Source organism: Cyanidioschyzon merolae, chromosome 1 (genome assembly GCF_000091205.1).
Source record: "Cyanidioschyzon merolae strain 10D DNA, chromosome 1, complete genome".
Classification (NCBI taxonomy): domain Eukaryota; phylum Rhodophyta; class Bangiophyceae; order Cyanidiales; family Cyanidiaceae; genus Cyanidioschyzon; species Cyanidioschyzon merolae.
The window spans coordinates 151833-166012 of NC_010127.1; the positions used below are offsets into that span (position 1 = coordinate 151833).

A 14180-nucleotide genomic window follows, 5' to 3' on the forward strand; every position below is an offset into this window, starting at 1 on the left:
CCAAAATGCCTATCCAATCAAGGTAAAGATAATAAAGAGCACGCACACCTAGCACGCCTTCGCGTGTGAACAAGCGTCTCCCGTCAGCGCAGTCCCGGGCTCGTGCAGAAGCAGCAACACCGGTCTTCCCGATAGCGCCAGCGACGCTTCAGATAGCTTGCGGGGTAAGCCCCCAAGGACGAGTAACACCAGTTGGGCTCGCCGTGTACCAACTGCGTGCGTCGGCGCTGATCCCTGCCAGTATGTCCGCGAGCGTTCTCAACGTTCTCCCACCCTGTTCCCACAAAGTTCATGTCACTCTACAACGTTTCCAGCGCGTACGTTTCACGCCAGTTGCAGCTGCAACAGCGTCGTTATCGGCGGTTTCGTCCCTGCAGCCGACGTGTCTCTGCTGGACGAAAGTGCTTACGCAGACCGCGTGAGCACCAAACAGGCATCCGTCGCGACGTTCGCGCTTGCGTGCGTGCGTGCGCAGCGGCGATGCGGCTGCTGCCGGCGTGCTGGTGATGCTGCCGGCGTGCGTGCATGTACGAATACGTGCGTGCGTGCGTGCGTGCATGTACGAATACGTGCGTGCGCGCGTGCGTGCGTGCGTCACTGCCTCGATGTGATCGATGCAGGTGTCAGCGGCGAGCGAGCGAGCGAGCGTTCGCGCGCGCTCCCACAGCCGCAATCGATGCGATCCTCGGTGCTGGGTGTCGATGCACGTACGCATCCATGCATCTATGTACGTCAGTACTGTAGAAGCTAGTCGCTCGCATCTATGGGTATGCTTCATCATTGCATACACCAAGGAAGACAGTCAGCAACTGGCGACCCGAGTGCTCAGCGCTGCCCGCATCGAGCGCCAGTAGCGCTCTGTGCATGCAGCAGGTAGCCTACGCAGCGTCGAGCAACTCGAGCGGCATGGGCGATATCTCGAATCCATACGGCCGTCTGGGCTGGAGCAAATGGGAACAGATCGGAGCACCGTGGTGGACACATCGGCACTGATGCCCGATAGAAGCGGGGCATCATACAGAGGAGGCAGCCGCCGACACCGGTCCGCTTGTGGATCGGCTTCCACGAAAGCATGCTGCTTGCCGGAAACGGTGTCCGAATACCGCGCAACAGCGAATTGGACTGGTGCTGGTGGGCAATTTTTACGTTCTCTTCGAGTTGCCTGGTGTCTGCTGGCTCTGAAATGCATCTGGAGCCGTCGAATGCATCGAAAGGCGTTGACGGAACGATTGAGGGCGTTCTCGTATGCACTGGAACGGTGGATGTCTCAACGTCGCACCCGAACTGCATTGAGCTGGGTATCTGTCGCCAGGCTGTAGCCTTCGCGCTGTCGCCGTATGTCATAGGCCAATAGTCGGTCTGGGAGGTCCTTGCATGAGTGCCAGGCCCGTGCATTCGCGTAACCCTGCTGCTGGAAGCGTAGCGCCAACATTCGTGTCGCGGCTTCCGCCTGAAGCACATCAACTACTTCATGGATATCCTGCAGAAGAGATGCAGGCTCAGCCATACGTATGAAGCTGGCTGCAAAAGTGATGCGTCTCTGCGATGCAAGGCAGGCAACTGAAGATCACAGGTGGTTGTTTCGGGGCCCAGCACGAGACACGTTCCCGTGAGAAGGCCATTTCCTGGCTCGCCAGTATACCCTGTATCATCTCGTTTTTTATTTTTATGAGGAATCGACCTCAGCACTGGACCAGTTTTCACAGACTGAGCGCGCGTGCACCGGAATCGAGAGCATATCCGTATGGAAGGCTTTCACTGTGACGGACTGTTCTGAAATGCTCCTTGCCAGCCAGCCAACCAGCCATCAAGCACCAGCGTCTTGGATGGACTCGAACAAGAGACTGCAGCCTGTTACGCTTGACCGGAATGCCACGAAAGCCGTCGACGAAACGCTGCTCACCGTCTGCGCACGACTGCATCGGGCAAGCGTCTGTGAACCCGGGTGCATCATGCGGCCCTCTGTGCAACGCCTGCCCGCTAGATCTCATACGCAGAGCATCTTCGCAGAGTCTCATTCTTAGTGTCTATCGTTCACAGGCATGATCATTACGTGCCCGCAAACTCTGTGTAATGTCGCAAGCGCCTATTCCATTCGCTGACGTCTTTAGTTCGTCATGCATTTCACTCGAGACGCAAAGGCATATCACAGAACGCATCCAGCTTCTCAGACGCGGCCGTGACCTCTGGAACATACAAAACAACATCGTGTATTCCGGTATGCGCGCTCCTTGACGCTGCGCCAAGCAAAGCCCTTCCCAGTCGTCTGCAGCCGCCGTCTCGAAGCGTCGATGACCATCGACAGCCGCTCAACACCCAGATCGGCATGAAAGGGGACGACTTCTCTACCTCGGGTGTGCACACTGAAGTTTGAGCCACCTCTAACTATGGTGAGCACCAGCATTTGCTGGCTTTTTCTGTAACAGCGTTCTTTTCTTCTCACCTCTCTATGGATTTACATACGCCTGTCTATGAAACACCTCGAGCTCTGTTATTACACTCGAACGATGTTCATGGCGGCAATAAACTCCCAATTTCGTTGCTTATGGCCGCTATCAATGCATTTCGTACACGGGCAGAGGATACGTTCCGTCCTTCGCTCGACGTTTCCATCTTCGTTCTAAACAGTCACAACGAGCTCTGCGCAGCGACGACGCTTGCCAGTGCTCAGGTGTGCCCAGAGGTCCGCCACATCACAGGCAAGTTCCAGGGGTGCCCCGTGGCATGCGAACGCCTGCTTCATCGCGTCGTACCCGCTCTTAAGGCGCACACAAGGCCTCCGTCGACGTCCTCTTCTGCTCTCGTGCGCATTGCCGTGCTGTACGCTCACGGGCTTCTTCGAAGCGATGCTCTCGGCGAGTATTCCGTCCGCTGTACACGCAAGCGAACGCTGTTCCATTCCATATTGGATTTGTGGACTACGATGTTGTCCATGATAAAACGAGAACCAGAAGGACTATCCAGACTAGGGAACACGTCCATAAAATTTCGTTCCATCTACGTGTCCTTCATGTAACGCTGTGACGCAGTCTCAACGGGAAATGATCGCAGTGATGACGCAGATCCGAGTCCAAGACCCGTCTCCATTCAGACAGCCAGGAACAATGTCATGTTTTTATGCTCCTCAATCGATCGGTGCGAATTTCGGCATCCTCGCATTGCCTTGAACCAGAGCGATCGAAAACTGGAAAGAAGCCCGCTTTTATCATGCCACTTGAAAGCAAAAGAGAAGCGTACAGGCATGCATCTCGGCATTGAACAATGATTCCTGTCATTTCACGAATCCTCGTTCGACACCATGTCGAATCATCTGGATCCCGAGGACGCACCGAATTCCAGCAGCTCAGCCTCAATGGAACAACTTTTGAAAACCCGACCGAGTATTCAGAAACGATCTATGAATCCGTGAGCCCTCATTGCTGCATTCGCAAGTCGAGGATGTTCATCCAAAAAGTACATCCGAACAGTATCGAAAGCCAGCAACAGAGTGCCAAGTTTCGTGTTCCATTCTCACCCGCTACAGATAAAGAGCATATTCGCTTCTATCCAGTCATGGATCATACCATATTTCCGCTGGATGAACCTATCGCTCGTATCTCCGTTGGCAAGACGCGAATCCAGACACAAACACCCACCCACTCGCAAGAGCACACACGCGGGCCTCAGGTTGAACGCCGCCACCGGGCCGCAGCGCTCGCAAGCCATAGACCACGTCGGACAATCCCAGCGTTTCGAAAGCCTGGTCGTCGTCGTCGTCTTGAGAGCGCCTTTTGGTCTATGTGTGTTGAAGAGAGTTCCTTTTGACCACTACAGCGCCTCAGTATGCCTGTATACCGACCGCTCTTTCGCTGCGCGTTGAGTGTGTTCCTCTGCCGCAACTCGTACCGAACACTGGGGCGTGCTGTAGGATTCTGGCGAGCCAACGGAACATCGTGGCTTCTGCGAGGTTCCCGTCTGGGTATCGCACTCTTGAGCAGTTGGCTTCTTCTTTTATTTATTGGTGAGTTCCTAGCGTCACTCGTGGAGTTGTCTGTGGACGTTCTTACCCGTATTGGTGTTGATGCTAGGCGCAGCACGGAGAGCGAAGCCCCGCCACGTCCTTCGCAGCACGCTCTGGGGGCCGCTTTCCTGGCTCGTGCCGCTCGAATCGTTCGACTGACCGCTCCCTTCGGCTTGGTTCAAAAGTTCAGACTCGCCTTTGGAACGAGACTGGTGTTGTGTTGGGGCACCAAGCCCTCACACCCGTGGGCTGAGCAAGGCAAGCGAGAGCTTCGTCCTGCCGCAGTAGACCCGGGCGCGCTGCTGGGGCAAGGCGTTGCTCGTCCGAGGGCCTCGAATACACCTTTGGACTGGGTACCGCACCTGCAATGTTGCCATGATTTGCTACCCGAACCGGAACGACGATGCCCGATGAAACGGTGTTTCGGCATCGGCGTCTATGTACCTGCTCTGGAGTTGGTCTATGGCGCTTCCGCTGCCGAGACAAGTGCTACGAGCAACGCAAGCGAGTCGAGCGCTGACCCGGTCGTTGTGACCATTCGCGTTGAACAGCTCTATGTTCCAGTCAGCGCGCTCGTTATTCTCCTCGGTCGCTATCTGTACGGGCGTCTTCAGCGGCACCACAGAGGCGCGTCTTCGTTCGGGCGCCGCGAAACGCACCCTAGTTCCTTTTGTAGAGTGTGGAAACAGCGGCTGGAGCATGCACTGGTCAAGATGCTGTATGGGATCCTATCTGGCATCCGAGCAGCCCAGGTGGCAACGGTGCTGGTTTCCGCGAGCAGTCCGGACCAGGGGGTCTTCACACTGCAGCGCTTAGAATGCGAACTTGATCGTAACACCCCAGCTGTGCAGTTTCATGGCCGTTATGGGCTCTATGCCAAACCCAAGCGATCCGGTGCTGAAGATCATCAAGAAAGCTTTGCCCGAGCATTCTTGCGAGCGCTCCGTGGTACCCAGTCTGAGCAGCAGTATGCCGGTATCGGAGTTTTTGGCTGCGTTCACCTCTGCCGTAGCCTCGAGGAGCGCAACACGCGCTGTCATCAGAACGCCGCCATCATTGCCTGGTACGAGACACCCGGGCAGTTGGGTTGTGGAGCCGCGCTGCTCGGCTCAACCCACGGTGTCTACCGATCACGTCCACCGGGTCGAGATGCAGACAAGGAAAGCATCGACTCGCCGCCGCACAGCAGTGTTGCGATAGCCACACCGCCGACCTCGGCGCGAAGGAATGCCGACCTTCAGTTCGAAATGGCAGGGATCGGCCTGGAACTGAGCTTCGAGCTCCTCGTTGAACTGGCACAACGCTACACCCAGCAGTGGTTACGCAGACAAGCACGAAAAACAGAACAGAATCGGGTCGGAAGGTCGCGTTCGGATTCTGGTGCGAAACTGTTGCAGAAACTCTCGCACTTGGCGATCTCGCTGCATTTGCGCAACGTCAAACTTGACTTTATTAGCAAGCGTGATGAGGTGCGTCTCGAAGCATCCGAGCTGGAACTTTTTCTGGATCAAAGCAAGGCAGGTGCATCCGCCGTAGGGGCATTCATGGTCCCCGAGGCTCGTCCGTTTGCCAAGTCCCTGCACATCCGCCTGGATCAGGCCGCTGTACAGCTGTTTCACAGGCTAGTGACACCTTCGATAACAACGAAGGATGACGGTGCCTTGAACGCCACGCTAACGACAGTGCTGCGCTGCGGGATGATATTCGGATCCCTGGAGGAGGCTGTGCTCGAGCGTGTCGAGCTGCAGGTCGCACAACACCCTCTGTTGGTGATTGCTCAGCTGGCAGTGGTGCAGACTTTGCGACAGGTGCAGGTACAGCGTCCTCGCTTGGACTGGTGCCCCGACGCCCAAGATGGACTCGAAGCGATCTGGCATCGTTGGCGAACCTTATTACCGCAGTTGGATGAGCACTTGCAGCGGAAATCTCAGAAGCGCAGCGAACTGGCGCCCACACGAATTCCAGAGGATTCCATCTCGTTGTGGCAACTCAGCGTTGTGGGCGAGGCCAGCGCCTGGGGTCGCTTTCCTCACGGCAATAACTCGGGTATGGTATTCGATGCCTTGCAGATGCCGCTGCAGCGGCAGCCGTGGCGCATACGTGTCGAACGCCTATCCTGGTTTGTGGATGACCGCTGTATGGGGCATGCAGCCCAGACGTCTTTCTGTGTGCACTGGGGCAAGGAGAAGCGTCTAATTGAGGCCCACACTGCATTGCTTCGCTTCCAGATGCCCTATGGATTTCGTTTCCTACAGCAATACAACCTGTTTTTGGCGCATTTGCGGCTCTACTTTCGATATCGCAAGACGTTTGGCCGCCATACCGGCACACGCTCCGCCCGAGCTGCTCCAGGCACGGCGACTTGGTCGGGTACGCGGAAGTCTATTTTTCCCGACGTGGACATTCGAGCCGATGAGGCGGAGTTCGTGCTCCGCGATCACGAACTGGAGCACTGGTTCAACGAACGCTTCCTGGTGATGGTGGACGAGGCGCAGGAGCGGGTTCTTCGAGAGCGGCTCGCACACTCCATGTTGGAGGCGAATCGACCCAGGCAGCAGGAGATATTGGCGGATGAACTGGAGCACCAGCACGCAACCCTCTATGTCAGAAGAATGCAGCAATGGCAGCAGCAGAGACTTGAACTCGAGCGGGCCGCAGCACTGCACCAGCAAGTGGTCGCTCCTTGGATGCCGGACGCTGCTTTCCAACAGTTGTTTGTGGCTAGAGCGATGAACGTACGTTTCCGTCTGATCCGCTCGCGACTGAGTCGCGCTGAAGAGAACCGCGAAGCAGCAGCGTTCGCGGCGCGTATGGACGCCACATTCGGTGAAGGTGCAGTTTCCAGCCAGGCGAATACCGAGACCGCTTGGAGCTCGCGTTCCAAGCAAGCCTCGGAAACTGCACCATCTGATGAACCGGCGAAACCGGAAGCAGGCAAAGGATGCACCCGCATTGCCGGAGAAGCTGAACTGGTGCACCGCAGCGCAGCTGCCTCGTCGTCTGGGGCACCCACGATGTCCACATATAGCACTGCTTCTGCTGCTGTTGCTCCTGGAGCAGTGCAACCGCCACCGTCACCGCCACCACCTTCAACACAACGAGAACATCTCTTGGACCCGAACCAGTGGTACACGCTCGGTCGCCGACGCCTCGTCATTGATATCGATGGTGAACTGGTCGTCCATTTGCGTCATTTCCCCTTTCCGGTGGTGCAGTTGGAGAAGGGACTCCGCCTCCGGGGAACCGTTGCGCTCGGTGAACTGCACGTTTGCGAGCCGTTCGCTGCTGAGCGAGACCTTCAGCTCAGTCAAAGCTGCTGGGTGCGCTACCGGCGAGCCATCTCCCCGAATCGCTGGTACTGCGACTGGGACCTCATGAGCGGTGGACGCTTTCGGCTGAACTGGTCCCGTGCGCTGATTTCTACCCTCAAGGATATGATGGATGGCTTTCAGGGCTTTGCGGGTGCAGGCAAAGACCCGAGTCCGCTGCTCAACTGGTGGAATCAACTGAGACTGTTGATTCACGGCCGTTGGCGACTGCACTGCCCCGAGGGCTTTCAGATTGTCCTGTTGAGCAGCGCGCCTTACAACCCTGAGTATGACGAGCGGATCGAGTGCTGCCTAACGGGACCTCGTACGGGGTTATGTATCGATCGCCGACTGGGAACAGTGGAACTTGAAGCGGACGCCTGGAAGTTGCTGTTCCATGTAGCGACATCGAGCAACCAAGGAGCACCGCTCCACGCCCCGAGTCGACTGTGCGGTGCTGAACCCATTCACTTGCTTTTCCGGGTCGATGCGGAGCCCGCGCTTGGTGTTCCCGTCTCTGCGTACCCACATCCACTGGGGTATCCTCGAGGTGTCCAGGGGCCGGGAGAACGCCTGCCTCCCGCTGTCCCGTCGACGTTGGTACCGCTGACTGCTGCCTACCAGGGGAGTTGCGCTCGACTCGCAGCGCGAGAAAACGTTACGTTGGGCACTTTGCCTGCGAGCGATGCCTCCAGTGACGCAGCAGGCGCTAGGTGTTTCACGGATTCAAAGCAGCTGATAATGGAGCCGGATGCGGAAACGGTTACCCCGTCGCATACTCGGGAATCCGCCGGTGTTCACGCAGATAGCACGCTCGCGGATACCGATACGAAAACAAGCGAACATGCCTCTTCTACGGCTTCGATTCGCAGAGAGCCGTACGCAGTGTGGTATACACCATTGGCGGACTACCCGCAACACGATACATACCGGAGCTTTCGGGCTCGAGCGCTGCACCTATCACTCCAGTGCAAGCTCTCGTGGAGTTCCAGTGTAGCATCCGGAGAGCACGATGCGCAAGGCGCTCAGCTAACCACGTACGCTTTGGCGTCAATGCTCTTCCGAGTGCTCGAACTGGCCGGAGTGAATCGACTACTGGGGCAGTCACCGTATGCCTTCCGCCCAGTATCCCGCAAAGTCGGCCTCATCCGTTCGGGAAAGCGGCGCTATGGTGTACGCTTCGGGGAACTCGTGTCAAGTTTCAGCCTCTCCGCATCGGTCCCCAAACCCTGGGCACTCCGCTGCTACGATGCTTTGCGTCCGACGGAGCACTTTACAGTGCGAGCAGGGCCCGTAATGGCGACGCTGTGCTGGTGCCGTCCAACTGGCTCCGCGTTTGAGTCTATTCGCGGCCGCGCCTTTGAGCAAAATATCCGAGTCTCGGCAGACTGGCTCCGCATCGACCTGAACCGTGGTCTGCTGCTGCTGCAGACCGGGCGAATCCACTATGAGCGTGCACTCGAAGTTGAAAAGATGCAGGGCCTGCTTCTGCCCAGCACCCTGGATACGCTTCGTATCTGGCCGGATTCCTTCGCTGCAGTATTCGCCACGGCGAAGAAAGTCTCACAGCGCACTCTGCTCGCCGGATCCGATGCACTTCATGCGCTGTTTCCGGGGAGCAACTTGGGGAAAGGTGCTGCTGGTGCTGCCGCCACTGCACCTGCTACCAGAGTCGCCAAGCCGGAGCGCACGCTTGTCGGGTCGCTACGGGACCAGCACGCCGCGGAAGCGGCTCAGAGCGTCGCCGGCACCGCTTCTGGTGCAGTGAACACCGGCGCTGGCACCAGCGGCAGCGGTCTCTGGAACAGCGCACTGAGCGCCCCGAAGAGCACCCAAAGTCAGCAGCATGAGCTGGGCAACCGCGCTCGACGTCTCGCCAATGCGCTCGGGATGTCGCTCTCGATGCAGCGCAAGCCAGAGACGGATGTCCTGGACTTGAGGGATTTGTTGCTGCAGGAGCATCTAGAGCAGGTCAAGCGGCAGCAGCAACAACAACAACAACAAGAACAGCGGCAGCGAACGCGTTCCGGAAGCGCTGCAGACGCTGCCGCACGCTTCATGTCCACGCGGGGCACTCCGGCGAGAGAGCGTGCCAGCGACGCTTCGCTTCAACCTCGAAGCACAGCGATAGCCACTCTCGATGCTGATACATCTGGAGCGGCTTCGACGACGGCAGCGAGCAGCAGACAAAGAAGAGCGCAGAGCCTGGAAGCGCCGCCATTGTGGCACCAGCGCGGCACTTGGACGAAACCTGGTCATCAGGGCGCTTTGCCGCAGTCGCTCACCAGTGAGCGACTCTCGGCAACGAGACGCCGTCCAGATGAAGCGAGTCGAGCGTGGGAGCAGTCACGAACGAGTGAGCGGCGCTCGGAAACGACACTCCATGCAGGCGAGACAACTCAAGTACCGGAGCCGTTGCCACAGACGACAGAGGCGGGCGCTCATGAAGCCAACCTGACCTCGCCAAACTGGATAGCTTCGTCTTCGGAACGTCCACCAGTTGCTGGTCAGCAGCCGCTACATCCACGCGTTCCCGAGACAGCCGATATCGGACTGCCGGATAGCAGTTCCGGTCGAAGTCGTTACACGCAACGTCGCCAACTGCTTTCCCAGCGTGTTCGCTTCCAGTTGACGCTCATCGAGCCCGCTGTCTGGATTCGCTCCGAACAGGGACGGGATGCGGTGCGTCTGTCAGCCAACCAGGGCATTCTGGATGTCGTGGAGGGCGTCTGTCACCGCGGTGCCCAGGACCTGGGTACCGAAATCGATTATCGAGTCTGTTTACGCGGTGTGAATATCACCGTCGAGGGCCAGGAACTGTCGCATCCAGCGGAATCGGCACCTATCTTTCTCTACTATATTCATCCGGTACCAGCGGAGGACTTGCGGGCTCGCCACGTGGAGGTAGTGGTACCGGCTCTGCACCTGGCGGCCACCGCTCCCGAGTTCCACACGCTTTTCCGCATTGTACGCGAAGTTCTTCTGAGCAAAGGTAGCCAGGCGTTGCGCGTAAGTCGCATTCTCAAGCCGCTCCGTCAACGCGCTGTGGTCTTCGAGGATGCCGACTTTGTGATTGAGCGAGCGCTGACGCTTCGCGCCTTGCTCCAGGATGTGGATCTCTTACTGCTTCATGGCGGTGAGGAGAGTCTCGCCTCTCTCTGGACGCAGCTGGATAGCAGCAGCGGTAGTACAATGCCACCAGAGAGCCGGCGCGGCAAGATATCCACGGAGGTCGGCAGCACAGGCGCTTCAACCGGTGAACGTCTCCTCTGGACGGCAAGTGGCGGTTTGCGCATAACCGGACGAGCAAGTGCTGGTGCTACTGCTGACGCTGCTCTCCGCGAGTCCGAGGAAGGCGCTGCATCGCGTCCGACGGCACTGAGCGTTGCGACAAGCGCCGGCACTGCCGCCCCACAACCCGTATCCAAGTTACCGACATCCGAACAAGCGTTTGCGTTCCGTTGGTGGCTTGCTGCACAAGCCCGGGCCTGGCAAGTACTGCTTGTGGATGCATTACGTGGACGCATCCATTATGATGATCGGTCTACAGCGCTGGCAGATGAACTCGAGGATCTCGACATCATTCTGGAAGTGGCGCGGGTGCGCTGGTCTCTGCTGCTAAGTCGCCGGCGAGCGTTCCTAGAAGTGAGCATTCGGCGCATCTATGGGTTGCAGCGGCGCTATATGAGTGGACGTGAGCTCAACGACTATGGCATTACGGATCTGGTGGTGCAGAATCGCTCACGAGACCTCGACTTGGGCTGCGTTATTCGTGGTGACTCGTTTCGCTATGTTTCGGTCTCTGAAGGCGTCATTGGTGGGATTATGCGATATTCGCGGTTGACACTGGACATGGCAAAGACGCTGCATATTCGCCTCTACGGTGTACTGGTGGATCGTCTCAATGAGTACTTTTTCGGGGTGGCTACGAGCACGAATGCTACCGCTGCTGCATCCGCCGCACAGGCGACAGTGCCCGCTGCGAGCACCGTAGCGGCACCAGTGCAGCCTCTGTCTGAGACGTCGTCTCTTCCGGGAATGTCGCCTGCAGTCGCAGATGGCAGGAGGTCGAGCGTATCCAGCATTCTTGCCGGGCAACCTGAGACGAGATCAGCGCACGAGCCGCTGCACGAGGCCCGCGAGGGCTCACTGAACGCGAGCACTCGACGCAGTCCGTCGCGTTCCGCTGACAACGAAACGCTTGCCCCGACAAGTGGTGGTGGTGGTGGTGCTCACGCTCACGCCACTGCTGGTACTGCTGGTGCTCTGGCAAGCGTTGGAACTGCACTCGGGCATGATGCCGCCACCTCAGCGTCACCGCCGCAAGCCTCGTTTGGTGCACCGCCTGTGGATGCTGCGCTTACGGGTACTCCTGGCTATCCCGCTGACCCTTCATCGACGCTATTTTTGCTGCCGCTGGAGGAGAGCGCTCAACGCTACGCCTCCGCCAGCGAGTCGCGGAGCAGTGCGCGTCCGGGTCGTGGCATCACCGCAACAGGAGCGACCAACACCTCTATAACGCCCGTTCAGATCGACTATGCGTACTTATCCTCATTGGAGATCATTGGCTCGTACCACAGCGGCACCGGGAAGGAGCACAGTTTTCTCGATTTCGACGATCTCTGTGTGCTGGTGCCGTCGCTCATGTACCAGGCAGTGACAGGTTCGTGGCAAGGTTTTATCGAAATGGTGCGTCGAGACTTTGCCTCAGCTTTTGTTCGCGACGCAATCGGGCAGCTGAGCAAGCGCAAGTTTCTCGGGTTCCTGCGACGGCCTTTTCGAAGTATATCTACGATCGATGATGGGCGCTCTGCAGGCGAACCAGGCAGCCAGGTGGCGGTACTGGCGTCGCCAGCAGCCACAGAAGCAGCCATCCGCCGACGTCGACAACGGGGACGCACGCCAATTGTACAGGCCGTGGAACAGGCTTCCGCAGCAGCAGCAGTACGAAGCACAGCTCGTGAGCATCTCAGTGAGCTGGTACTTTTCGGTAGTTTACGGCTTGTACGCAGGGCGCTGATGCGTGATCCCCCGGCACGAAGCGCTGCGATGAATCCGGAGCAGGCGTCAGAGCCACTGAGGCACGAGGATGCAGAGGACAACAACGAAGACGACGGCGACGAAGAAGAAGAAGATGATGATGATGACGAACCGTTAGCTTTGCCAGCCTAGAGCGACGCACCGCGAGGACAAAGACGATCATGATGATGAAGAAGAAACGGGATCAGAAACGGAAGCACCGGTAGATACGCTGGGCTGCTCGCGCATACGCCACAGATGACGATGAGCATCCTTTTGTACATGGTCATGATGATGCATCGTCGGCTTTGCCGGACCCAGATCGATACTCAGAAAAACGAATCCTGGACTACCTGTACCAGTAAATCTTTTTTGTTCTTGTTTGTTGTGCTGCAGGCATTCGAAAACGAAATGCAACCTCTAGAATAGAGGAAGGCCGCGGAACGGCTTGTGTTGTGATTGCGAGCTGGAGGGAAAGCTGTCTCAGTTGCACAATGCTGTGGTTCAACGGTCAGCAGGTGGATGCATCGCCTTTCTCGTCGTCCATGAGCTGAAGATCGGGCAACGAAAACAGCGCTCATGAACAGCTATCGTCGCGACTGCTCTCTCGTCGGTGCGTGCCACTCCATACGTTCTCCAAGCACTACGTTCAGAGATATCACAGGGTGTCACGTTTCCATACAGCCGATACGAAGGGTCAAGAAAGAGATGCGGAGAGGCGAAGAAACGAAACGGCATCCAGTGGAGAGCGTCACGCGCTGATGAACGCACCCCATTGATTTCGAGCTGAGACGTGAACGCCTAGAACAGGAGCTAAAGGTGTTCGTCGCACATGAAGAGCATTCGTTCATTCGAAAGATACGGTAGATCTGCATTTGGGCACTCAAACTGCAACAAACCGTTGTTCGTCAAGAACAGTCAAGCGAGCTTTCCGGCAAGATTCGTCCTAGCGACGATTTCATTGTGTGGTCATCTTCAAATCGGTAGACGAGCCGGGTGCTTCGGCACCCGGTCCATCGTCGAAGCCATTCACTGCTTCCACCTTTCATGCTCTACTGGTCTGCTCCAAGATAAAGTCGCTCTCCATCAGGCGAAAGCGGCCAAGTAGTACGCATACGAGATTGGCATTCAGTCGATCTTGGTGCTATCCCATGCTCCGTCATCCGATCCAGTCGAAGGCGTCTCATCAGTTGTAAAAAGTCATTTTCACACGCACTGACTGCTTCAAGAGTCATCCTCTTTCGTGACACCTTTCTTGAAAAAAGTCGTTCTCTATTTGCACCAGCCCTGACCCGTTGTGTCGCTGCTCAGCTCGTGCACAAGCGGTAGTTGAGCGGCGCACTTGTAATCGTTAGCGTGCTTGCAGCGGATAATGTGTTCAAGAGGTGCACGAGGCGTGGAAGATACAGATATAGATTAGGCGACGATTGGTCCAAGTGAGCCCAGGTGCGTCTGTGTTCCAAGTAAGAAGCGGATATGGAGTGTTGCGACCTCATCAATCCCATTTTGCGAAGCGACAAAGAAAGCGAAAAACGAGCTGATAACTACGAACAAGAATACAGGATTCGGAAATCGTAGTGTGGATCATTGGAGCAGCTCGTTCAAGCTTTGTTGCTCATCACGAGAGCACGGAAAAATGCTACGGAGCCGATAGAAACGGATGGATTGTCCCACTTTGAGCACTCTGTGATTTCTGAGAAGTCCAACAAGACGCTCAGTCGACCGCTCATGGCAGCGAACATGCAGATCTTTGTGATGAGCGTAGACCCCGGTCTACGGAACATCATCTCTTTTGCCGTACCTATAAATGAAGAGTGCGAATCCGAAAACCGGACTAGAAAGCAGATGAAGCT

At 57.2% G+C, this 14180-nt stretch overlaps 1 protein-coding gene across 1 annotated transcript; it reads left to right on the forward strand.

Annotated features, from left to right (window-relative positions):
* Positions 1 to 3822: 3822 nt before the first annotated feature.
* Positions 3823 to 12480, forward strand: CYME_CMA053C (hypothetical protein; the record flags this gene model as incomplete). Its single annotated transcript, XM_005534995.1, has 1 exon — positions 3823 to 12480. The coding sequence occupies one exon, from the start codon at positions 3823 to 3825 to the stop codon at positions 12478 to 12480; it is 8658 nt and encodes a 2885-aa protein (XP_005535052.1).
* Positions 12481 to 14180: the final 1700 nt, after the last annotated feature.